The sequence below is a fragment of the Rosa rugosa genome, chromosome 4 (genome assembly GCF_958449725.1).
Source record: "Rosa rugosa chromosome 4, drRosRugo1.1, whole genome shotgun sequence".
In the NCBI taxonomy this organism is placed as follows: Eukaryota; Viridiplantae; Streptophyta; class Magnoliopsida; order Rosales; family Rosaceae; genus Rosa; species Rosa rugosa.
Window position 1 is genome coordinate 34,536,127 of NC_084823.1, and position 27,180 is coordinate 34,563,306.

Here is a 27,180-nt window from a genome sequence, read left to right on the forward strand (position 1 = left end):
TCTTCGTTTACTTTGAGTCCTGCGGTATCCCAAAACTTTCAATCAAGGGCTAATCTGTAATTGGGAAGTCTTGTCAGAAAGCTTCCCCCTCTCCTTCCCTACCCCCCCCCCCCCCCTCGGCCGATCACAAATAATAGTGTTGTGAATCGAATGAGAATTTAGGGGTTTCTGACCTTGACGCTCAACACTAAGCCACAAATTGTGGTTATCGAATTACTATCTAGTTAAATGGTGTATATATTATTTCGGATCGAAGAATCAGACATTATAATCACAAGTCACAACTGTAACATCCTAAAGAAAATGCATTTACCCCCTTTTTTTTTTTAGAAGAAATAAATTCATTAATAACTGATAAGATTACAAAGCATTAGAATGACCGGTTGTGGTCACAACACCACTACACACATTCCTATCAAGAACCGTAGTTATGAGTCCGCCACAATCAGTGACATCCATGAGCCAAAAGAGCTCAACCGCTGACCAAATTTCACGCCCCCTTTAGAAAAATTGAAGCCATTGAAACACGAATTACACTGACATGACAAAGACCAATTAGTCAAATTACCAAAAAAACAAATATGTAGTGACAGAAATTTGGGCATATAATTAATTAATTCACTACCTCATTAAATATTATTATGGTCCAACAACAACATATTTCTTTGGAAACGAATTACGCTCACCACTCCAGCACCGCGCAACCTCAGAGTGCTAGTGTCCATTGAAATGACGTCGTTTCTGCACTTCCCTGCAACTTCCTCTCTTCCTTCTTCTCTCCGCGGACCTTCCCTCGCAGCTCGCCCCAATCCCACCTCGCTCTCTCAGACCCGGTCACCTCTCTCTCTCTCTCTCTTCCTCTTTCACATGCAGTGAAACCTCAAAGACTTCAATTTGACTATTCGTTAACAAATTCGCCTCAATTTCGCAGGTTCAGTGTTAAATGCAGGTACGCAGAGGCAGGCGTAAAGAGCGAGGACTTCAATTCCGGCGCCATAGACGTTGTGGCTGATGTCAGGCCTGAACGGGTAAGCAGCACCTTATCCCGTTTCCACCGTTTCATTCCTTCGTGTATTTCTGAATGTGATATTTTTGTTTGTTAGGTTGTGGTATTGGGAGGGAGTGGTTTTGTTGGTTCTGCTATATGTAAGGCTGCGGTGTCCAAAGGCATAGAGGTCGTAGGTGTGAGCAGGTGCTTGAAATTCTGCTCTAGTTTTCAATTTTGGGTTTGTATGCACTTTTTCAATGATTGAAGTTTGAAATTTGCTAAATTTTGCAGGTCGGGGCGGCCGACGTACTCCGGTTCATGGATTGATCAGGTTAATTGGGTACCAGGCAAGTTGCATTCTTCATTTTTCATGCTGTGAATAGGTTGAATGACTTGTAGTAGACTTCAGAAATGGAGAAATAATAGTATTTATAAAAAAAAAAATCATTCCCTGTATTGCAGTTTCGAGTTTTTGGTTTTCATTTTCGTTGATATTTGTGGTTACAACTCACACGACACCTGCGTGAGACAAATGGTGTTCTCAGAAGTGAGAACGTGACTCTTTCTGCTTAGAATCAGGGAGTAAGTTAGCTGCATACTAGAGTTTTCAGTAAAGACTGCAATTTTCATTAAAGGCTGTGGAATGCATGTTCTGAGTCGGTTTTTGTACGTTAGATTGTTGTTAGTGTTGATTAGCAAATGTTTTTTAATGCTAAGTTAGAACATGCATGGCGATCATGAAATTCAGCAGCACGCAAAGGAAAAGAGATGAAAGAACAGATTCAGTTTGGAAGTCTTTACAAAATCATAAAGGGAAACTACTCATAGTATTCCCGGGAAGTGTAGAAAAGGATTGTTTGGGATATTATGCGTTAGGGGTGAGTATGATATGAGAACCCATGATATAAAGCCTTGGCTTGAGCATGATGTGGCCTCCTTCCTTGTACAAAACCACTGTCTCACTTTCCATTTTAAGGGCATGATTTGTTATGAATATGTCATATCATGTCTTACTTGAAGTTAAGAGCATTTTGGACTGGTTAACTAGTTTTGGTTACATTTTTGGACTGACATTTGGGATGTGGATCATGTGGATCTAAGTCATCTTTGTAATGCAGGAGACGTTTTTTATGTAAACTGGGATGCAGTACTTCTTGGGGCCACTGCAGTGGTTTCAACAATTGGTGGTTTTGGCAGCGAGGAACAGATGCAAAGGATTAATGGCGAGGCAAATGTCGTTGCTGTGAATGCTGCAAAGGAATATGGTAGCGATGTCAATTATCATATTGCAGTAAATTATAGTCCTCTTTCTATTCTATGAAGCACTTTTCTGTGTAATGGTTAATCATTTTTCTTAGTTCCTCTCCTAAGCACCCAGAAAAGTGCCAACACTGCCCACCTCCTCATCACCAAACCCCTCCTTCTCCTCCAATAAAACTTAATTTTCTGAAAAAAAAAAAAAAATACAACATCACAAGAAGTTGGAATCGCCCAGGTTTACCTGGTCTCTCTAATCAACCTCGTCCACATAAGATGTGCCATTGGACAGTGAAGCAATAAATGGTTTAAACATTCTGCATCAGCTTTGCACTTAACACACTGTTGAGGAGAAAGAATTCGATCTCCTCCTTTGCACCATCTCACAAGTTTCAACTTCCGTGAGCAATTATCCAAGCTAATACTTGTAGTCTTGTAGTTTAGCCTTCTAAATTGCTATAGAGGGACCAAAAGGAGAGAGAGGAATTATCAATTATATTCTCGAGTAGGATTTGCAAGAGGAGATGATTCCTGCATATGAACCCTTCAGTCTAAACTCTATTGACTATACTTTTTTCTCGAGGACCTGCGAGTAAGTTTTTCCTCAGTTCAGTTACAATATAGGACTTTGAGTTTTTTACTTCACTAAAATAGACAGGACTCACAGGAGCACACAGTTCCCCCAAAGATCTAGAGAGGGAAGATATATTGCTCACATCCCTTGAATTTTTGAGAGAGCCAACAGTCCAACACTCATTAGGAACGGTAATAGGCAGCTAAGGAATTATCTTAGCAAATTAGTTACATTTTTCATACGATCCCCTCTTTCTTCTAGTTATAGTTTTTTATTGCTACAGATAGGCTACATATTTATATTCTTTTTAGCAATGTTCTTTGAAAAGATGCACTATATTCAGACTGAAACAAGGAGATGGTTAGATGTCGGTCTATCTATATGACAAACTACAGAATAATCGTGAATTTTTGTTTTTATTAATGATATCTATATTTCACATACCATGGTTGTACTGTAATATCTGAATTATGTGTAAAGGATGGCTAGATATACTTTCCGTCTTTCCCTTGGCAGGAGTTCCAAAGTTTGTCTTGATCTCGGTGCATGATTACAATCTACCTCCATTTCTACTTTCATCTGGATACTTCACAGGAAAGAGAAAAGCTGAATCAGAGGTTCTCTCCAAATATCCCAACTCTGGTAATACTGAACTTTTCTTTCTAACTTCGTAGTTTTTGGAAATTTTAGATGTGTAAATGTGGAGCAGGATATTCATACAACACACTACACAAGCCTGCTTATGTGTCTTTGTTTCGGATCTTTTCCTCAGGCGTTGTGTTAAGACCTGGTTTCATATATGGGAAAAGGAAGGTCGATGGATTTGAGATTCCTTTGGATCTGATAGGAGAACCAGTGGAAAGAATTCTACGTGCTACTGAGAGCTTTACCAAACCATTGAGTTCTCTTCCAGCATCCGATCTGCTCTTGGCTCCACCTGTTAGTGTTGATGATGTTGCGTTTGCTGCAATCAATGCAATAAGAGACGATGACTTCTTCGGCATTTTTACTATTGCACAAATTAAGGAAGCTGCTGAGAAGGTTAGGGTGTGAATATGTTCTTGTATACAGAATTAGCAGGTGATAGTTATACAAACAGGTCTGACTATCACAGAAAACCTGTTTCTGCAACCCAGTGTTGGAGGGAGGCATAAGTTATGTTGTACTGCAAAGATGAAGAAATCATTTTTGTAAAACTTCCTTTGAATCAAACCTTTTACACTTTCATATTTAGCAAGTAGAATTCCTTGACCGGCTGTTAAGAAGTATTGGGGAGCCTTTGGGCTTATGATATATAAGTAACAGTAATTTCGACATGAACAGTGGCTTCCAATGGAAATTTATTGCTTTTTTCTGTTCTCTCAAAAAAGAGCTCAAGTGCTCTAAATCCCTGTCACCATAATTTTGGTCTGTATTTTGGTTGGTTCCTGTGGAGATTTTGTGAGTAGGTCTGAGCTGCTTTGAACTCATGAAATTTGTGTTTCCCTTCTCTAGCTTAAAGGTTTTTTTTTTGTTGTGTGTGTGTGTGTGTCTTTGTCTTTGTCCTGCTGACTTTCAACAAAATGCTTGACCAATATTTGTGGAGGCATCTCAACTCATGGTAATTTCCGATCTTAAAAGATTAGTAACTTTCAGGGCAATATTCAGGGCCAGTGGATGTCTCGAAATTACCTTACTCAGAACTGAATGACCTGAGTTGGCTAATGCATCAGCAAGACAGCAACAATATTTCTTTGCTATAAGTTGTGAATGAACTTCATCTCAATACCAAATGACATGGATACGCGATGGAGGTGTTGTCTAATCATATATAAGCTGTAGAATGCAGTATCAAAAGTTCAAAACAAGATTACCTTAAGAAATATTTAGCCTTGAGGGTCGTCTAAATTTTTTGCAATTCTTGTGATCATCTACTGAGAAATACAAGGTATCGCCGAAAGCAAAAGAAACTTCCTCTTCTGAACTGTCGAAGGGTGATCGATGGAGGTTCATAACTTGCCTGTTGTGTTTGAATGAGACAATTATAAGTTTTTTTTAGAAATATTCAAATGATGGAATCTACAACTAAAATTTCATTAATTGCAATTTCCATTGTTTGGTTGTATCCATTAGAATTTAGAATGTGTGATAAACCAAGAATGTTTAAAACAAATTACAATATTAAAATAATAGGCTTTTTCTTTAGAGAACTCTAGAGAGCTCTCGCTCTCCAAAACACTAATGACGCCACGTTTGGGGTCCACCTTCATGAGCGTAGCCAGGGCTGTTGCTCCATTTTTCTTGATCATTCCATGCAATCTTGCTTGCCCTTGATTGTGACACACATGAAGATGCCTTATGACTCCTATGTCACCAAATTTTTTCCTCGTTTATTGTTGAACGCAATTAAACATTCGATCTGCTTCAACGGATTCGCGTTGCTTAAGCTAGGTTATGGGGCTAATCTTTGCTGGATTGTGGAAGTCATTTTGCCTTGTACTTTAATGTGCGTCAAGATCTTTGGGATCCGGGTTGACTTTGGCTAGCGAATCTATTAATTGTCGGCTACTGGATCCGGAATCTAGTCGGATTTGGTATGCTAGAGTTGTGAATGAAAGTAGCGGTGTTCAATGGTGCAGCCAGGACTATGATGGAAGTAGTTGCATCGGTGGGCGATGGCTTTAGAGTATTCTGGTTATGCTTAGCCTTGGCGGTTGGCAGCGTGACGCTGGTTACAACAGCTTGCGGTGGTGCAGTCATCACCCATGTTGAATCTTGCTAAGGAGGGTGGCAGTGACACAGAGCAGCGGCATAATAAGTCGGGCTGCATATGGTGGACTCTGTGTTTCATGGCTTTGGGTGCCCACAAGTGTTGGGAGGCCCAGGTCAATGAGTGTTGAGGATACTTGGGTGCAGACATGGGCCCATTCCTTTTTCGGAGACCTTATCTATTGGCTAGTATTTTCAATAAGAAGACTGATATTGTCCTACAGTCGACTATTTTGGGACTGTGTTGCGGATTAGTCAAGTTTTTCATTAGATTTTAGGGAAAATATCACAAATGGTCACTCAATTTTTACCTATTCGACACTTTGGTCACTCACCTTTTAAATATATCACTTTGGTCACTCACCTTAACTCTGTTATTCACTTTAGTCATTTCGTTAATTTTTTTCATTAAAAAAAAATAAATTATTTGCCACAATATTAATGATATTTTCGTCCAACCAATTGTGAAAAATTGAGAAATCTGTATTAGAATGATTGAGAGAAGTGATTAAAGTGAGATAAAATGCCCATTGGGTGACTAAAATGATTGACAGAGTAATAGTTGAGTGACCAAAGTAATATATTTGAAAATTGAGTGACCAAAGTGTCGAATGAGTCATAGTTGAGTGACCATTTGTGGAATTCTCCCTAGATTTTATTTTAATTTTCATTCCCTGCAAATTGGTGGTGGGAATCCTAACTTCAATGAGTCTCATTTGCGCTACTGTACTGTGAGCACCTCAATTCCTTCATTTCTTACCATAAAGGAATTCATGATGAGAAATTTCGTACACACCTTCCGTACTTATTAATACACCACCCCTTTTCACCAAATTTAATTCCCTCAATAACCTTTTAGGAAAGAAAAAAAAAAACTGTCAGCTAGATTGACAAGGATGCTAAAATGAAAAATGATGCAAGAGAGAGAGGACAAATAAGTTTTCAGGTTTTTCTGACTAGAGAGACATCGATATACATCGACAACAAATGGAAGACGACGCGACAGAATTAGAGGATCGAGAGAGGATGATCGAGGTGGTGGTGGTATATAGAACAAAGATATCCGAAAAGGTAACCTAGGTTTTCCCTTAACCTTTGCAATTATTTTGGCACTGATTGCACCCTCATAGTTGGCTTATATATCATGAATCTATCATTGCACTCACTATCTTCAAAATTAATTGATGTTATTCAAAACAAATTTCAAAAGTTTCGATGTATAGTTCTTTAAAAATGATGGTAAGTTTGATTGATTTCTTTTGTCTTTATGTATAATGATGATTGTTGAAAGTTTGCTTTGTGATTAGTTGATTTAGGGGAATGAAATTCACACTCCCCTTATTATATTTTACACTCCAATTTTTTTTTATAATATTTTATCTCATAATCTTAATGGTATTCTCATATTACCCTTTATAGTTGTGTACATCGTCTCTTCAATCAAAGGGAAACAGTTGCTCTCTCCCTCTCTATATGTTTTGATGAAGCAATTGATATGAGAATACCGAATAAGAATTCAACATGAAGTTAGAATTTTTTATGTATACATTACCCTCTCTATCTCTGTCTAGATATTTTTTTTCATTATTATCCCCTTGTTTGAGTATCTTTGCTTTCATGTTTTGACATCACCTTCTTCGATTATCTTTGGTGAACTTGGGTTTTTGTGTTATTACAGTTGAAAAGTAGATATTGTATGTTCATATCAAATCGATTGTTGGAGATACTCACTAAAATTTAAAATTGACAAAAGAAAATAAGATTGTTGGCACATCAAAAACTCTGATGAATGGGAAAACACATTAGCCAAGAGAGAAAGAAGAAATGAATTCATAAGAGAGAGACAGATAAAGATATATATATATATATATATATATAGAGAGAGAGAGAGAGAGAGAGAGAGAGAGAGAGAGAGAGATGTTTCAGTTTTAGGTGTGGAAGAGAAAGATGGTGGGACCAATTAAGTCTATGGATGATTTGGTAAATTCGTGAAAGCAGAGTGTGGATTGTAAAAGTAAGAGTGCAAATTTCACTCCCCTTGATTTATTAACATATGTTTGAGATAATAAGGGAAGTGTATTCAATTCAGATTTTAAAAGATTTTATTTGAGTTTTTATAATCCATGGATTTACTTAATTCACGGATTGTTTAAATTCTATATAGACTCTGATTGATTATAATGGATTGATTTACTAGTATTTGTTTAGATCTTACAAGTCTTATGATGTTTTTTGGTAGGTTACTTTTTTTTCTTTTTTTTTGAATAAATGGCTGGTGCGGCTGCCCTCAAGCCTTGATTAATGAAACTGCCGAACTATAATGCAATGGATGTATGGATCCAACTATAATGCAATCTACCATTCTTTATGTTGTGTATTATAGGAATAATAAGAGAAAACTAATCAACCAAAATGTTACACAAAAAATAAAGTAGTAAACTAATGACATAATTTATTTCATATCTAATCTACAAAAGAAACATGTGTGTATGTAACGACCTATTCTGGCTTTAGATGAATATATGTATATATATCGACACCCGGCTTCGGGTTTGATTCAAAAAAAGAAACATGTGTGTATGTATCATCTTAACAATATCATTGAAAGTGAGCTTAATTAGCTAGAAGGATTAAGGCTTCCAGAGCTATAGTGATAAAAAATAATAAAAATTATTAGATGAGAGCAGAGCCAGAGGCAGAGGAGGATAGTGGGAAGATAGGTCTAAGACAAAATGGATGAGTGTCACCTATTGAGAACTGTTTTTTTTTTTGTGAAGAGCTTCTTCATTTTTTGAGTGAGAAAGAATCCATCAAAATCTTTTGGGAAGTGGTTTAATTGTTTTTGAGTTTTGATATGTATAAAAAGCACTATAAAATCCAGCATTTAATGAAATCCTTAAAAATCTGTATACTTTTGAATATCTGCAGATTTGAATGGATAATTTTAAATCTTAATTGAATCATCAAGATTTTAAATGATTGTTTAAAATCTCAATTGAATACCCATAGACTTTCAAAATAGAAAAAAATCTTGTAGACTCTTAAATGAATACACCCCCCTAAGTGGTGGTGATGAAGTTATTGTCAAACATGATGTGGACTTATCAATATTCATTAGGAATTATGACAACTAAGTTGAATTCCTTGTAGAATAAGCACATAGACATTTCTAGTATTCATTGGTTCCATGATTGTTGCCTATTAATATAAGTATTGACTAAATGTTTCTTAGCAAATGAAGTATACCTATTTGCATATGAAACAGGAAAAAGCTTGGCGTAAATGTAATAGGATTAGAGAATTTTTATGGGAGACACTAAATGCTCAAAGCCTATATATCAAGATATTGATCCTTGCTCTAGCAATCACTTACGAGCATGCAAGTATTTTCCCCATCACTGAGATTGCATTCATTAGATTACTCAGAGGAGACGATCAATCAAGCATGCCTTTTTCAGGTTAGTATTTTTTTTTTTTTTGAAAAGGGGTTTGGAACCCAGCCTAACTGGGAGGCTCAGCCCCACGCCCGTTATTATTATTATTATTAATTAAAAGATAATTATACTGCGAGGGGGACATATAACCTGAACCTTGAGTATTAATACATGAATCCTCGTAGAGTACATCCCGGATCATCACAGGAGTCTCCTCTAACCAATAATCATCTAACCACTCAACACTAGCAAGATGCGCCAATCTATGGGCCACACCATTTGCTTCACGATAAATAGATCGTAGAGTAAAGGAGGAAAGTGAGCTCAAATAGGCTTTACAATCCTCCACTATACAACCTACCTCAGAAAGATCTTCCGTATTTCTATGAAGAGCCGTAATCACCGCAGCACAGTCGGTCTCAATATCAACACTATCCATGCCTTGGTGAATAAGTAAAAGAAGACCAGCTCTCATAGCCTCCACCTCCATTTGGAAAGTTGATCTAACCCGGGAAAAAGGCCGTGCAATTGCAGCTAAACACTCACCATCTTCATTTCTAATAACAGCCCCATCCCACCACAACCAGGTTAGTATTCTTAATACATAGATATTGCATGTATTGTTGTGTGCTCTTGTGATTGTAATATGTCAACGTAATCGGTGGTAGTATGTCGACCGATCTTGCCTTTTTCACGTAAAAAAAAATACGTCGAAAAGAGAGCAGTCTCCTACCTAAGTAACCAGATAACCAAATCTAAAGTATAGTGAAAATTAGAGCCCATAAATCTCCTAGATCCCAAATACGGAATCAAATAGCAGCAAGCCAATACACCCCTACCATGTCAGAGGCCCATGCCCAATTTAAAGTCCTTTGGGCACTCAGATGTTTTCTGAGCACCCATATACCCCAATGCTTCCTAATAGAGTGCCCCTCGCCAGCGCCGAATTGCTGCCACACCGTCCCTCTCCTAAGCAGGAACCGAAATGTCACTCCGCCATCACCTATTGACTGCTGCACCGCTCTCTCTCCCTCTGACCACAAAGCTTTGATCGGATCTAGAGTGCAGCGAAACACAACACTTGGCGACATTGCCATGCTTCGGTCGGACTAGACAGCACCCTCATCTTTAAGCCATGCTCAGCGCGACCTTGTCGAACCATCGCTCTCCAACACTATTGAACCTCCCATAACCGAGCGAATCGATGAACCACACACTTTCCAATTTGTCCCACCGCCCTTTGCACCTCTAGACGCCTTACCCTGCACCCACCTCTTACTGGGCCTCAATTGTTCAAACAGAGCGAGCACCGATGACGCCTACAGTCCTTGGCCATAACCCGACTGACCACCCAACAAGTCCTTTCGCGTGGTAGCATTAGACAATGAATACATCTCAACCGATCCTAGTGATGGTATCAGAACCGAAACCCATTGTGGATGGAAAACAATTCTAGAGAAGCCAGGCCAGAGGCGGCAAACACCTAACCCTAGCAGAGCAGCTTTGCTAGGTTTCGTCATAACACCCAACTCCTTCATATGGGTGAAATCTGAAGTCACGAACTTAGAACTCAATAGAGTTGATTACAATCAATCAATCATAATGTAAATCCAGAAACATTTTTGGACTGTTATCCAATCACAAGGAACTTGTGCTAACTTCAAGCCAGAATGACCATTACATACCATTCTGCTGTCATCTATAGACAGAACAAGAAAATGTGGTAGTACCCACGGTGTGTACATAGAGATAGGTCCACTCATGAGACATCTAATGCTCACTTATTACAAAATAGCATGAATCCTCCCTTGGTACTACTCCAGAAGATTCACTAGTACCACATACCTCAGATTAAACAAAATTTGTTGGATCCATTCTTCGGGATCCCAAATACGAAGCCCTGGAGAATTAGAGCCTATCAATTTGGTCCACAAACACTTGATCGAAGCAACATTCTCAAAAACTTTAGACCCCCTAAAACTCCCAAATTGATTTAGGCCTTAGAATTGGCTTGGGCCACCCAATTGGAGTTGGGCTTTCTAATTGATCTGGACATTAGGCACTTGCGAACCCCTTCTCCAGCATCTATTCTGGTCACAGCCATCCATGTCATTGCCACTTGCACACCGTCAACTTCCACACCAACCTCCATCATGTACCTGCACATGTAAGCCCCAAGGTTCCCTTCTTCCTTTTCTGGGCACCAGAACCGCATCTTGGTTCGGAGCAGCCCTACATCACCATCGCCCAATCATAGAGCTTGTAGCCCAATACTGCTGCATCTACTGCTATCAAGGAGCTTGTGGCCTTTTCCTAGTCATAAAGGCCTTGTTTGTATGATAATCTGATCTTCTGCACTAATTCGATCTTTGCCTGCACCTCCGGTCTAACAGCCAGAAGTCATCTGCTGTGCTTCTCTGATACAATTGTATCCTTAAGTCTCTTCCTACCACGTTGAACACCACCCGGATCCCCTTCTGAAATCCCATTCGAGAGGCCGCCCATGACCAACCCGCTCTCTGTTCCGAATTCACTTCGATGAATCCTCGTGGAGAGAAAAACTGAACGAAAATTCATCGAACAAAGCCGGCCTTGGATTGTTGTGAGAAGACATCGAGAAGCAGAGATAAACGATCTACTTGGTATTGGCGTTGTACACCATTTATGAAGTCCTAAGCCATGGCGGCTAGGGTTTACCAAAGAGAGAGAGCGGCGGAAAGCCATCTCTTTTTGTAATTCTTGTTTTCTCTTGGTTACAGTTGAGGGGAATTAACCCTGAACTAATCTAATCCTAACAAAATTTTCAACTCTTTAATTTCTTTCCTTCTTTTGAGCCGTTGCTCTTTTTGTTGGAAAATAATTATACCAAAAAAAAAAAATCAAAACAATTAATATTGAATTCTACACATATAAACTGACTAAAAAATAGCAAATTGATCCACGCGACAACGTGTGTTAAGAGGGTAGTTCTTTGCAAACAAAGCCAAATTGTGAGTGCTTTGCAAACATTCAAATCTCCTCTCGATGTCCTCTTTTTCTCTCCTCCGAGTTATTCTAGGGTTTCTTGCTGTGGTGACTCATGGCGGCTCTGCAATTTCGACCAGCATCGGCGGCCATCCCTTCCCTTCTGGTTGCATTGACGATGGCGACGTAGGAGCAATCCCTCACCTTCTCGTCTCGACTCTCGCAAGGGAGATCTCTCGACGGCGATCAACTTTAGTTGATGGTGGTCTTGTACCTTGGAATCGGAAGGGCGAGGGTGCTCTCCCTTCTACTCATCAGTGGATGGTGATGATGGTCGTTCTTGTGTCTTCGGGTCAAGATTCGAGGTGTGGAGCTGGGTTGTGGAGGGAGGCTCTTCCACTGGAGGCGGTGGTGCATCCCGACCGGGCTTTCTTCTCCATGATGTCGCTGTGGGGGGGGGGGACCCGTTTCCTGAGGAAGACGATGGAGCTACATCCATGGATGAATGGGCGTCGGCGCCGGGTTTTGGTTCTCCGTACAAGGATGATGGTGGCTATGGTGTTCTCGCTGGCGGCGGCCTTGCTGGCTACAGCGACGGTGGTGGGATGGAGGCCACCAGAAGGATTCTTGGTGGCTTTGGGCGTTTGCTAGGGTTTCTCGTAATTGGGCCTGTTGGGTTAGCATGGGCTGGATTAACTTGGGCTCATAGCATGTTTAGGTTTATTGTTTTTATTTTAGCATTGGGTTATTATCATTTTTCACGAAATGATGATGGCCCTATTATTTTCTTTATTTGAGTGGGGAAGATCGGCAAGTAACAAGTAGCCTCGTAGGTAGTTTATTGATTTCAGGATTACTTTGTTGCTTGTTTTGCGCTTAATCAAAAAAGGTGGGTGTGCTAGGGGTATGCTATTTAGTATGCTCGTGTGAGGGGTGTGCTAGAGTTGTGTGCTCTATGTAATGACTTCTACTGACGGCCCTCTGGGCAAGTCATTATTGTACTGCTTACTGAAATGCTGAATGAGATTGACCTTTTCACCTAAAAAAAAAAACATTCAAATCTCCAAGATTTGCCCCTCCTAAACTGTATTACCCAATAGGTAAATTTAAATATATCATACGAAAAATAGCAAACCAACATAATAAAAAATAAACAAAATAATATAAAGACCCTACACATACGCCTGTTTCTATATATTTTTTTTTATCATTGTATTTATTTTTAATTTTAAAAATAGTGTAATAAAATCACTGATGAATTAGTGCGGAATAACTAAATATAAGTGATAACGCAAGTGTTACATTTTAATGTGCAAAGCATGTGCATGACTATTGGTAGAGTTTGATCTCTAAACTTAGTGTTTGGCAATGTTTTGCAATAAATTTTCACAGTATCCTATAATATTTCATATTATGTCGCAATAAATTTTCCCAATATTTTAAAACATTACTTTACTTTTTGCAGTTTTGTAAATGATAATTCATGTAACGAAATGATCACTTTTATTGACGCTATTTTTCTTCCACATTATAACATCTCTATTCTATACCCATCAAGAAGGCCATCAAAGAGGGTCTGAAATTGCTTCAGACGTTGTAAAAAGATAATGTTGTTATTGAAACAGAATGTCTCGAGACTGCCTATGATATTGCTATCTCTATTGCTAATATTAATCATGGGCTTGTAGCTAATGGAGGGCTGACTTAGGGCAAACATGGAGTAGGTGGCCAGCAACCAGATCGTGGCGGCGGCATGCCATGGATTGTATGGGGCTAGTTACTGATCTACGTTGTGTCAATAGTCGGAGCCTTCTATGGTGGAGCTTTCAATGGTGGTTTCAGGCTCTCAAGCCGGTGGAAGCAAACAGGCGGTAGGGTACAGTTAATTTCTTCCTGGTTTTTGGTTTGGGTTTGGATCCCATCGAAAACTGGCAGGGGGTTGGGTGTGGATTGTTGCGTGGGTTGCAGTTCTTCGGCGAGACGAGCTCGAAGGGATTGATTTATGGTGGTGGTTTGCCGGCGGAACACTTGGAGGAAGAGAAGAGGAATGCAGCGGCTGGTTTGTGCTTTTGTTTAAGGTAGTTTTCTTGGTTAGGAATTTGGTTAGGTTTTTCTGGTCGTTAGTATGTCCCTACTCATTTGAGCTAGGGTTGGGTCAAGTTGAGGTGCCATGGATGTGGTGTCTTTCCTGGGGACGAATTGGTCTATTGTTGGTTTTATCTTATGGTCAATGTGCTGACGAGCGATCCTTGCACGTGGTCTGGTACTTTTGGGACACGGTGTGGAAGAGGGCGTTGGTTTTTTTGGCGGTTGTCTATGAGGTAGTATCGATATTCTCGGGATTCTATGTAGCCCGAGAGATTGGGCGATATAGGTGGTTAGGGGTTGGGCCCTTTCGGCTCATAGAGGTCATTCATGACGGACCCGTAACTGGTTTAGGTTTCAGGGAGGAGAGTGGGGAATTCTTGTCCACCACCGGTCTATCCCGTTTTATGTAATCTGGTTTATTTTAATAAAAGTTTCTTATTCTAAAAAAAAAAAGAAAAAGGAGGGCTGACTTGACCATTCAGAATGTAACTTTATGCCATGCTCCAAAAACTTATAAATTATAATAGAATGACACATAGACTAACTTTATTTTGGACGTGTTAGGATTTGATTGTAATAACTTTTATTAAGGTTCTCAATAAAGTTTTTGCTTTAAGAAAAGGAATTGTCTTTTCTCTATACCCCACATCTCACCAAAAAGAAATGCAACATTTCTAATTTCAATTTTTATTATTAAATCTTTTAGACCTCCTTGGGCGTCACACCAGGGCGAACCTTCCATTCAGCCGTAAGATCAAGACAACGGCTCTGATTCAGCGGTTCCACTTCAGCCCAGATAAGGGAAAAACGAAGACCCATGACCCGTTATAATACCCCCATCAGAAGTTTGGGAAAAAGAAAACAAAATCCGAAATTGCTTTATGCTTTGGTAGGTTTAGCTGTAGCCTCACGTTCTCTTGGTGTTTCTCGCTGTTCAAAGTAAGCCTTTGATTCTCCATCTTTAGGATCTAGTCCTTCTTCTTTGTTCTTTATCTCTTCGATGTTTGTGTTTCTGCTTTGTAGGTTTTTTTTTTTTTTTTTTTTGGGTTAATTTCTAGATGCATCTGAGTTAGGGCTTTGATCTTGGTAGTAGTTTGATTATTCTTTGGTGTTTTGAATTTGGAATCACTGATTTTGTTGTGCTGCAACTAATTCTCATCCTGGAATTGGATGGCTGCGATCAGATTCAAATTCACTTTTTTCTTTTAATATTTGACTTGGTGATTTTGATGATGCAGAATATAAATCGGATTTGACAAATTGATTATATAATTTTTTTGTGTGAATAATTGGAATTTTTTGACCAACATGTTGAATTTTTTCGTTTTTATTGAAACTGAAAAATCCATGATTCCCTCAATTTTGATGGTTTTGGCTTCAGTCTGTATGGTTTTTATAGAATTGGTACTCATGGTCTTGTTTTCTTTGGCAGGTAATTCATATTTGGGTAGTCAAACTCATCTACAGAACTTTATTAACCAAGTCCACCGCCTCATATTATTGCCGAATAGAACTAGTGATAGAATAGATGTGTGAGTGTTTTTATTATTATTATTATTATTATTATTATTATTGTTTTATTTGCTTCAATTTCAGTGTATTACATACAAACTTTTTGATTGAGGGTGTGTTTTAATTGTCTCAGGATCGATACAGTTAATTGGTGAAAGAAAGAAATAAAGGTAGTTTCCCTTGATCGGTATCTATCTTTCTTCATTTGATTCTTTTAATTCTTATATTCCGTAGTGGGTTTCCTTTCAGTCATTGCAAGAAGAATTTCTGTTTGCTGGTGACTCTCACATAAAACGTTGTTCAGAAACATGACTTGTACAATATGGCCTGTAACTACAGAATACGGTACCATTTTGTGTGTTTATTCCTATGGTTCTGTTGTTTATATTTGCTTCTCAGTCAGAAGGCCAAGTCTTCTTCGTTCTTGTGCCTGATTCTGAACCAACACGTTAAAGTTAGAATTTTGAGCTTCTCTGATGTACGAGATGATGTACATATAAAACGTGACTATCATTACAAATTCAGGTTTCTTGATGCTAAAGGCATCAGGTTTCACCTGTTTCTTCTAATCAATGGTGGTTGGGAAGAGTTCCCAACTTTTCTTTGTTACTTTTCCATATTGAGGTCAATAATACTTGTTATCTCTGACCTGTATTATGGAACTCAACATGTAGTATGGGATGATACATGATTAAGCTCACTGGTAATTACTCTTATGTGCAGATTTTACCTTCTGGTAGATGAATTAGAAGTAGTTTAATAAGAAATACTATGTCTTCTATGCAGGCTGTGCAAATTTGTGTCCATGGAACAATTTCTCCATTCCCGGATCTCAAGAAAATACTTGTACATTATTCTTAGAGTATTTAGGATTTAGTCTGTAAATAGGGATTTTCCGTGTAGATAAATGGAAACAGACAGGGTTAAGGTCTTGGATGATGACCACAAAATAGTGGTCAATTTGAAGGGGAAAACTGTGACAAAAACTGCATCAGTTCGAGTCGGAGCTAGCCGCACAGTGTTGTCTCAACAGTCCAGCTCACCTTCATCATATAACAAACTTGGCAAGCGTAAACGATCAGATGAATGCAAAACCAAGTGTAGATCAAACTTCAGAAGCACTGTGCTTAAAAACTACAGAAATTTCAGCAAAAGTGGGCTTCCTCAGCGATTTCTATACTATGAATCTGGGGAGTGGATAGACTATCCTCAAGAAATTGTTGACTTGGTTAGGGAGCACTTTCAACTGAAAAATGCTGCTATAGAAGTGGATTTGAATGGCTGTCGTTTGTTGCTAGATATTCTGTATATGATACAGTTGGAAGTGAAAACAGGTCTAGTGAAGCAAATTGCTTGGATTGATGAAGCAGGTTGCTGCTTCTTTCCAGAAATTCATTCCTGTTTTTTAGAAAATGAAAAGTACTGCCATTCTGAATTACAGCAGAGTGATTTTCCTGTTGTGCTGAAAGAGGCAAATGGGCCCCAGGATATCACATTGAAGCTTGAGATTGGAATAACTGGATTGAATAGCTCCAATACAGAGGAATGTGTTGAGGAGTCAAATAGTCCTGCTAAGAGGACTAAGATTGAACAAACCCCTCTTGGTAATCGAGACTATATGAAAGTAAATGACTATTGCAACCAAGTATCAGATGCCAAAATGCAGGAAATCAATAAGGGAACTCTACGGTTTGATGAAAATATAATGACTGAGTCTCCAGTTTTCATTGAAACACTGGATTCAAATTCAGTACGAGACCTGTTTGATAAGGGCATTGGTTCCTCTTTGAATGCATGTATAGTAGAGATTAAGCACTGCTCTAGTCATTTGATGCAAGCAAGAGCTGAGCTGTTCCAAAAGCAGGTTGAATTAACAAAGAAGTACCGCGGGAATCCAAATGTCCAGTATGGTTGGATGGCTGTTACTAAAGATGCACTATCTAAAATCATGATGTATGGGCTTGGGCATGGCGGACCTACGAGTATGTACTCAAATGGCACTGGAGTTAACTTGACATCTGTTAATCACACTCATATCAGGTCTGCATATATTTTCTATCTATCAATTCATAGAATCATCCGCTGTGTTTACTTTCATCCATTAGATGTAAAATATTAGTACAGTACTGTCCCCCCCCCCTTCCTTTCCTCCTCATCTTCTTTCTTATAAGTTTTGGTGCTGTAGCAAACTTCTAGTTTTTGCTCTCTGTTGGAGGATCATTGTTTTTTTTGGGGGTTCTTGCTTTGTAGTTTGCTTTGTCAGAGGTTTTACTACTTGTTTTCTTTCAGTGCAAGTTACAGTGATGATGACGAAAATGGGATAAGATACATAATGTTATGCCGTGTTATTATGGGAAATGTCGAAATGGTCAATCCCGGATCTGGACAGTGCCATCCCAGTTCTATACAATTTGATAGTGGAGTTGATGACCTTCAAAATCCATGCCATCTTATAGTTTGGAGTATGAACATGAACACCCATATTTTTCCGGAGTATGTTGTCAGTTTCAAGACATCTTTGAAGGCTGAAGGTGGTATATCTTTCCTCATATGCTAGTTCCTTGTTTGATTTTCAGGAGTGATTTTTGCACTCTCATTTCTCCATTTGCACTCCTTTTCTCAATTGTTCTTATTTCCAACTTTACTCTTAGTCTCAGAATGTTTTATCACATGTACCCACCTAACATTGCCGCCTCTCTCAACTACTTGAAATTGGAATACACTCGGTTGTCTGGACAGAAATGAAGGTGGGATAACACCCGAATTCAATAGATGAAGGAGAAACTTCAATAGCTGGCCTCACAGTTTAACTTAAGTCATTTATGTCATTTATGGTACTTCTAGGTTTAAAGGTCAGAAAATAATGGTAGATGAATTTCATATCTATAGCCTATAGGTTGGAATGTGCTACTCCCACAGCCAAGGGGGGTCGTATCTGAAGAGCCCAATCTGGAACTCAATCTTGAACCCTCTAGTGGTGTTCACTTGACAGTTGATTCCCAACCAATGAGATTATAAATTTAGATCCAGGGTCTTTCTTCTAATCAATCAAGGATGAGTCTACCGTTGCTGGGAATTGGAAGTGTCCATTGGGTTTGGGGGTTATCCAACCTCTTGTGTGATCAAATCATTGAAGGGATAAAAAAAAGAAGCATAGTATGCCCTTTCTCTTGGAGCTGGCAGTGTTAGCTTGGTTTCATATAAAGTTAAAACATGACAGAACATTGAAACTCAAAGATTGAATGTGGAAATAAGAAATTGAAAAAGATAGTGCAAATGGAGACATGGCAAATGTGAAAATCACTCCCCTTGATTGATGGAGCCAAATGAACTTTGGCAAACAGTAATTTGAAAAATTTGGACTTGCATACATTTTTTCATTATCCTATTCAATTAGCTTCTGATAATGCAATCAGAAGGTTTTAAGCAGGCTGTGCCATCTTTTTTCGGTCATGCTATCTCTATATGAAATAGGCCATCCTTTTTACTCATTGTATATCGGCCTATGAGTTATGACTTACTGGTCCAAATCTCTGGTGGGTTTTTTACTTTCTGGGGACCTTGTGGTTCATGGAGACCTTTTTTAGATAAATTTTCTAATTAAATTTTGATTAGAAAATTTAAAGTAGGACCACTAGAACTTTTTGGTGCTACTACAGGGACCATGGTTACAGAAAGCAGAGGTCATCTTTCTGGAATTACAACTAGTGATGAGTGTCCAGGCCAGTTGCAGTTCAACGGCTCGCCAATGGAACCAGTAAGCCCTCTATTGCATTGAAACTTCAGTTTATTGTTTTCTATTCCGACTCATACTATCATTGTCCTCGTGTTTGCAAGAATGTTTGACATTGGCTTTATATGCATTTTGTTGTGCCTATCCAACAAGGAGGACTTGTCTGATGTTGGCACTGTAGATCGCCCAAACTGCCTCTTAGTTCAATTCAGCAAAGACAAACTGTTTGCGGTGCTCTAGATGCCATCAAATCCCATAATTATTCTCCTCTATGATACCTCTCTCTTTTTATTTAGTAATTCTTCTCTCTGAAATCTAGTGGGCCTTCAGAGAAGAACTGGACTTGATTCCCAACACTAAGACATCCATGTACTTGACTTTTCTTTCTCTTAATATTGAAGTAGAATGTGAGGCTTACTTGAGTCTCGAACTAGGGCAAGATTGATGGTTGTGTTAGGTTCATTGACATGTGGAATTTATTAGTTTTAGCCAAAGGATGGTTGCTGTTGGAACACCTGTGTGTCAGGTTCAATGACATGTGGAATCTACTAGTTGTGAGTCAAAGGGTGGAGTGCTGTTGGAATACTTTTCTGTTTCAGTTTTTTGTATAACTTGTTTAGCTAAAGATCCACTAGTTGTATTCTTGAGGTGTTGGTCTCCTTTGTCACTGTTTCAAAAAATTTCAATACTCTGATACCTTCAATTCTTTCTGTAGGGGAGGCATCCTAGGCCAGCTTTAGAATATGAGAAATCACAGGAAAAGCCTGTTGAAATTGGCTCAAGCTCTTTGACAACTCCAAAATCCCCATGGATGCCATTTAAAGCGCTATTTGAAGCTATTTCAAAAGAAGTTGCTCCGAAAGATATGAAATTGGTTAATGTTCACTATGATCTATTCAGGGTATGTAATTTTGGATTCTTGGTATTTTGATGTTTGTGATAATTTCGTGTATCTTGATTGTTTCTCTTGTTGGTCACTTTATTAGTGCAAGAAGATCAGCCGGGATGGTTTTATTCAGAAGTTAAGAGCAATTGTTGGAGATGCCTTGCTGAGGTCAACCATAATGAGCCTTCAGTGCAAGGTAAATGTTGTCCATATGAGGATTTACTGGTGATGGATACATACATGGAGATGTTCATGTGGATCAATGTCTGTATTGTGTATGTTCGTGGCTGGCCTGTGGAAGACAAGCTCGACTTGCTTTCACAGTTAATTTGGCACCTATATGTGGCTGGCTTCCCTTTGCCTGGTCTTTTTCATAATTTGTTTGCTTGTAGTCAATGCTTGCCCTCATCCTTTTGTCAGGGAGTCTTCTTCATTCAGCAATTTTTTCTCAGTGTATGATTTTTTTTTTCTTTTTCATCTATATATTTTCTCAGTCCCATCCCCTTGTGTTTCCCACATGCCATATATATTTTTAGAATAAAAAACTTTATATGGTGTATCTATATGCAGTTGGTTGTGTGCTGAGGAATAAAATCCCATCCTCAATACTTGTTTTCTACTCCGAAAGGGAGGCTTACAAGTAAAATTGGCATAGAGGTTTCCTGATGAATAATTTGTATTTGTTGATATCAATAGTTATTAACTCATGACTGGTCATTTTCACAGCTACCACCAAGAACTGCGTGCCCTATGAAACTGCCAAAGCAGGAAGAAGAATTTGATACTGCTTGATTTGTTAAAATTGGTGGTTGGATCTCTGACTGTTGTTAGGGTCTGGCAGATGTTTGGTAAGGTTGCTGCTCCCCTAATATGTCGACATGATGTGAACCATATTACCTTTGGACAAATGGAAATGGCTATGTTCTTAAAGTAGCTTTCTTCTAAATTTTGAGTTGATCTATGCTTTGTACTGAAACCTTGTGTGAACTCTGTGAGTGTAAAGCTGAATTGGATCTGAGAACTGGTAGCATATGAAAATGTTAATTCAAGTTTTCTTGCAATTTTTGGGAAGCTTGGAATTTCAAATCTAGTAAAATCCATTTGTTTAATCTGTTGGATATTTTACCCTTCCAATTCCATGACTTTGGCCGGATCCCTTGGGAAAGTATATTTAACAATTAGTTATAGTGGAGTGAGCTGAAATGGAAGCCAGTATGTACCTGCTCTGTGAATTGCCACAAAATAGCAGGCATTTTATGAATTTTGAGTACCCATTTGGCTGTATTTGAACATCTGACTGTTGCTCCTCTTTTATAAGGAAAAAGGAAAATTGACACTTGCCTGCATTTGGAGGAATATTGTATGATGATCTACAATATCGGCAATTATACATGTTTGACTGTGCCATATACCATGTCCTTAGAAGGATATGTTAGAAATGGTATAGGGCTGTTTGATCAGGGTGAATGGGATTAGATTTTACATGACTGGTAACAGACACCAAAATGATGTGAAACAGACTAGGGACGCTAAGCTTTTGGGTAACCATGCTGATGTACCAATACTAAATCTCGCGTGTATATTTTTATATCAAGCACAGAGGGTAGTTTAAGAAATGGCCATGTATAAAAGTCGAGAATGTATACAAAATATTTGGACCGCAGTGTGAAGCAGACCAATTGACTTCATAATACAGAGCCAAATCATCCTTTGGCCCTAAACCCGGATTCTCAAATCTTTTTTAACCTAGAGGAGAGAAGATTTGAACTTGAGATGTTTACCAATATTTTTGTATATATGTCAGTTTAGTTTTTTTTGTTTCATTAGATGAAGAGGGTTAAATGATATTTGCCTTATTTTTTGTGCATATATCAAGTGAGATCTAAAACTTTCAGTTTGGATTTTATGAGAATGCTTCATATTATAATCAGTCTAATGACAATACATGTTATTTTCCATATCATTTGGATAAGTTTAACCAAAAGTACTTGAAGTTTAGTGGTGTATTCCAGTAATTCTAATTTAATGCCCAAACTTCAAAAATATTTCTATCATTAACAAACTAGAATGATCAGGTACCCAAGTATCCAACAAGTCTGAAGCTTCACTGGGAGCTAGCCAACATGCAGTTCAGATGAGTTGTTTTTAACAGAAATATGATGAGATTTTGCATTTGGGAACATTTGAGAACACTAAGAGTCTAAGAATGATCAGTTATCTAGTCCAACCATTGCACAGAGAAAACATGTTGCAATTCTAAGTAATTCAGCACAACCTAGAAAAGAGAATGAGCAATATAAGCTAGCAAACAAGGTCTTACATAAGATGATTTTCTTCAGAATATGCTAGCAAAATAAATGCTTACATAATGTTGCATTTGTAATTCACAATATATGCTTACATTTGAGCTACAAAACCACCGAACTCATCAAAATATTATCATTGACATATTTGGATCAAAATCTCTGATGTAACTGCAGTGTATTTTATTGAAATCCACCCGGAGATGCATCATCTCCAGCTGAGGGATCCCACCCAGGAGGTTTGATGTTTGGCCAGTCACCTCGGCATCCCAAGCGTATGTAGAGGCTCTTCTTACCTTCACAATACACGACGACCGAAGGAGGTTATAAGCATTATACAAATAACCATACATTTGCATTGTTCAAAACCCTTATGGGGGCCTATTCATTTGAATATCTTATATTTGACATTCCAGTAGACATCATTACATTGTTAGACGCAAAATTATAGTTCCCACTTCTTGAAGTTGCCACACCTTTCAAAGTGTTCTTTCTTCTTTTTCTTTGGACAAGAAATGAAAAATTGAACTATAAACAAAGTGAAGCACAAGCTTGTGATAATTCATTACCTGGAAGCTTCTTGTCTGACAGAACTAATTGTTTAAGTGCACTCAAGCATGCCTGAGCCACAGTTTTTACATGATCTACATCCCAACCCTGTAGCTTGACAACAACGTCTGCATTTGAGTAAGCTACTCTACCATCTTGGATATGACTCCTGGCCTCTTCCTTTGCAGAATCTTCATCTGTATTGCAAAACAATGACATCCAAAGTTAAGAACTATGGAAATGTATGTTGATGATGTTCGCTTCAGCGTTGAATTTGATGATTCAAGAGGGAGAGTCAATAAATTATTTTTGTGCATGAGATCTTATGGATTTTCTTTTTCATTGGGTGTTTATCACTTTATACCTAATAACACTAGAAACCAATTTAGAAATGATTATATCAAAGCATGACACCCACTGGAAGCTGTAGAAGTTTCTTATCCATAACAAGGCAAGCAAAAGCAATGAAGGAAAGATCAAAGAAGGTTACCTGTAGCATCAGTTTGTGACAGCCAGATAGTAAATCCTGCATAAAGATGGCGCCATTTATGAGCTCTTCCAGCAGCTCCATGCTGGCCTCCTAATGTACCAATTACTGCCCTTGCATGACTGTAAAGACCAACAAAGCCCATTAAAAGTTATTCATTGGTGACAAATATGTTCCCATAAAAGAGAGACAGAAAAAGAAAATCTATTGAGATTTGAGAGATAGTACCTACTTAAACTTTCTAATATAGCACTTTCTGCTTCTACTACAGATTCAGAACCTTCAGCAAGCAGCCCTGGAATTGGTTAAACTTGTTAATTATGATGGATCAATAGTTATCTACAGGGTAATCACTAGCAACTAAATCCTTTTGAGGGTAGGTGTTTGTCTAAAGAAAAGCATCCATGAGTAAATTTCAGGTTGGATGTACAAAACGAGTAATTAACAAACAAACATGGATAAAATGTGGAAAGCAGGGTATTAAACAACAGAAAGACAAGGGGAAACATATAAAATCAAGATACTGAAACAATTCTGCCTCTCTGCGGAACAGAAGCAATTTTGCTGCTTGTTAGAACTCATAGGATACTGAAACAAACTAAACACAAGTCAAACCATTCTTTTGTTTTTACCCATGTCATGCAGTCATTTTATGATGCACAACCACAAAAAAGATATCAACCATTCAGTGATTTTAAGTGTTTCATTTATATTTCTTTGTTAGATGAAAAATCAAAGTTTAGACACATTCCATTTGCAGTATAGGCATCTAATGCCCATTAGTGGCAATCTGAAAACTCCTATTTGTTGCATAGGTTGTTCACGTGTTTGTACTCCATTACTCCTCAATCTGTCATGGCCATTTTAATCATCATCATTCAATCTACCATTGTTTTGCACCAAAGTCATAAGTTATAAAGTATAACATCTAAAACTGACAGCTAAGTTACGAAGTGCACACCCCAGGAATAAAGATGATGGTGATACTGACCGCTAGTTCAGCTTCCAATAATGGCACATCAACCAAAGGAAACACAGCAAGTTGAGGTCTAGTATCCATCTAAATACTCACATGAATCAACACTCTGCTTGGCAAATGCTTCCAGCAACTCCTTCGTAGTGAGTGGTGTATATCTGAAATCACGTCAACCAAAGAAAACTAATAAGAACGGGAAGACACAGAAAAATCAAGGATTATTTATATGTTTTAAGATGAAGACATGCAGTTGGAAATCACAGATCTTACTTCTTATTATAAACAGTCACCATCACGAGCTACTAAGTTGCTAACTTACTATAAAAGAGGAAAAGGAAACAAAATCCAGCAAAAATATATATGACATCTTGAGCGCTTGAATCAACAATTAGATGGATCCTAATCTGTTCTTAATAATAGTTTTTAAACGTAAAGCATTACCCAAGACCAACCGCAAGTTCTTGAGCCACTTTCTGGTTGATTTCAGTTGAATCGCCAACAATGTAAATTGACGTTCCTTTCAGAAGTTGCATAGATACAACGGTCAAAGACTCCCAGGACTCAATAATGTCAGGCCATTTCAAATCTGGATCCTGCTTCTTCAAGTTTATTACTAGCTGATCTTCATCTATATACCTGCTCAAAACAAGAATTACCCATCTAAACATGTGGAAATCTAATCTGGTTAATAAAATTTCATGTGTTTTAGTTTCACAAACCATATTGTTTCAGCAGGCTTTATTTTATCAAACAGTTGATTAGTTTCCATAAGTGTGACAAAAGACCCAGAGTGCTGTACTTTTATTATTAAAGAGGAGCCATTTGCATCCACAAAAATGTCTCTGGAGTTTGTGATGTTTCGTCCCCCCAGCTGTAATCTCAATTCCACCTCAGTAGAACCATCAAGAAACTGCATTATGTTTCACATAAGTAGTCTATACGAGACAAAATAAAGTAAAACTGTTGTAGGACAACAAAAAGAGAAGCCATTTGTAGAGGAAAAAAAACTTTTCCGAGGAGGAATTTTGCTTCACTACTTATTAGAGTTTATCAACATATGTTCAAATAAAGTTGGATGTTTCTTGTCAAACACACAAATACATGTAACTTGATCATTTAGAAGAAGAAAGAAAAAAAAAAAAAATACCATTTACGGATAACATACTTAACTGTGCAACCTAAGTTTAATCCACTCTCCACTCAATATTTATTTTTTGCAGGAAAAACTCAGCAGCAGACAAGAAGACTGCAAGTCTGAGCAGGATCGCATGTTATACATTTAAATTTCCACCAGTTTTATATATTTGGCTTATTATACAATGAGTAATGGATTTACCAATATAACGTCCAAGAAGATCATAAACACATTGATTAGGTGTGGAGCTCTTGGAAGCCCCCAACACCTCCATGAAGTTATGAGGCATGGCTTTAATTCTAGCTTTGTAAATAGCTCCTTCCTTTTATTGTTTTGTGAAAAATATGTGAACATAAGAAACCGATACGTCGGAATGCTAGGTGTGTTTATTTGATTACATTTCAACTCAAGATAAATAATTACTTTGTAAACTCAGATATGATCTGGAGGTGTAAGTTTTCCCAAGTGTTTTTGGTTGCAATAAAAGAATTTGGGTATTTCCAACTATCCAAATTCATAATTTGCAGAGAAAACTCATTTGTCAATCATACTCGACCATATCCATATTCAGCTTTGCAGTAACAGTAAGCAAGTGTGAGATGAAATACCTCGTAGTCCTTGACGGTGACGGGGACGGTGGGGAAACTTTGGGAGGAGGAGACACGAGTGAGGGAGGTCTTTAAACGGCACCCATTTGCGAACAAAACGAGAGACGGAGGTGGTGGGAGAGAAAGGTTGGTGACTGTCCATTTGGGTCTTGAGAGCCTTTGAAGGGAAGAGGGTTGCAAGGTGTTGATTAAAGCAGTTGAAGTGGTGCTGGTAGCGGCCATTTCTGTTTGAAATTGAACAGGGATAGTTGGATAAGACGAGGATGAGGACTCAAAGGGAGTCAAACTGCTCATGAGCAGTAAGTCAGTAACAACGGGGCTATTGGCAGAGGTTGTCACGGGTCCAAAAGCTCATGGGCGTCCAACCGGTCTAGTCTAATGGCCAAACGCCCAATTCGGCCCGAGTTGGGGATAGAATACGCCCGGTCCATTGGGTGGAGGATTCAAAGTCTAGGCTCAGCCTGAGGCCCTGCCCAATACATGCTCATTAAGGCCAGCCCAGCCCAGCCCAGTCCAGTCTTATTTGATAAATAAATAAAACATCTATTGATAATGTTTGGGACTTTGGGTAATGAGTTATTGGTTTAAAGATAAGTTTGTTATGGGTTATTCCTGTTGATATTAATGATTTGCAGGTAGAAGGTGATGATCCAAAGGTTATCGTTAGCATGTTTCAAGGTCAATATCAATTTTCTTGACGAATTTCAACCATCTTTAATATCTTATTTAGTGGTCATACGGATGCAGACAGAACATGTTGTATTACAAACAAGAAATCAATCTCGGGTTACTTTACCTTTGTTTGGACAAATTGGTTACATGGAAGAGTGAGAAACAAAATGGGATTGTCTTCAAAGTTGAATATAGAGGGATGGCTTATGGTGTTTGTGAGTTGTTATGATTGAGAAACCTTCTTAGAGAAATGAGGTTTCGACATT

General features: G+C 38.3%; 3 protein-coding genes across 5 annotated transcripts; 2 read left to right on the forward strand and 1 right to left on the reverse strand.

Annotated features, from left to right (window-relative positions):
• The first annotated feature begins 647 nt into the window (after positions 1-647).
• Positions 648-4,139, forward strand: LOC133745855 (uncharacterized protein At1g32220, chloroplastic). Its single transcript, XM_062174020.1, has 7 exons — positions 648-833; positions 932-1,028; positions 1,104-1,192; positions 1,280-1,335; positions 2,107-2,253; positions 3,336-3,461; positions 3,592-4,139. Exons 1-7 carry the CDS (start codon positions 730-732, stop codon positions 3,870-3,872), a joined length of 900 nt encoding a protein of 299 aa, XP_062030004.1. The 5' UTR covers positions 648-729; the 3' UTR covers positions 3,873-4,139.
• Positions 4,140-14,843: 10,704 nt separating this feature from the next.
• On the forward strand, positions 14,844-21,255 carry LOC133743904 (inactive poly [ADP-ribose] polymerase RCD1). 3 transcript variants are annotated; one of them, XM_062171974.1, is made up of 10 exons: positions 14,844-14,992; positions 15,486-15,585; positions 15,699-15,735; positions 15,815-15,910; positions 16,352-17,605; positions 17,855-18,096; positions 19,204-19,322; positions 20,014-20,199; positions 20,285-20,380; positions 20,911-21,255. In XM_062171974.1, the coding sequence occupies exons 5-10, from the start codon at positions 16,473-16,475 to the stop codon at positions 20,974-20,976; spliced, it is 1,842 nt and encodes a 613-aa protein (XP_062027958.1). In that variant the 5' UTR covers positions 14,844-14,992; positions 15,486-15,585; positions 15,699-15,735; positions 15,815-15,910; positions 16,352-16,472; the 3' UTR covers positions 20,977-21,255. The 3 variants fall into 3 exon arrangements, with proteins under 3 accessions (XP_062027958.1, XP_062027960.1, XP_062027959.1); XM_062171976.1 differs by having other exon boundaries at positions 19,225-19,322; XM_062171975.1 differs by lacking the exon at positions 15,815-15,910.
• Positions 21,256-22,505: 1,250 nt separating this feature from the next.
• Positions 22,506-26,523, reverse strand: LOC133743905 (probable inactive shikimate kinase like 2, chloroplastic). Its single transcript, XM_062171977.1, has 8 exons — positions 26,243-26,523; positions 25,219-25,409; positions 24,941-25,135; positions 24,596-24,657; positions 23,752-23,818; positions 23,527-23,645; positions 23,057-23,233; positions 22,506-22,783 (listed from the first exon to the last, which is right to left on the reverse strand). Exons 1-8 carry the CDS (start codon positions 26,462-26,464, stop codon positions 22,671-22,673), a joined length of 1,146 nt encoding a protein of 381 aa, XP_062027961.1. The 5' UTR covers positions 26,465-26,523; the 3' UTR covers positions 22,506-22,670.
• Positions 26,524-27,180: the final 657 nt, after the last annotated feature.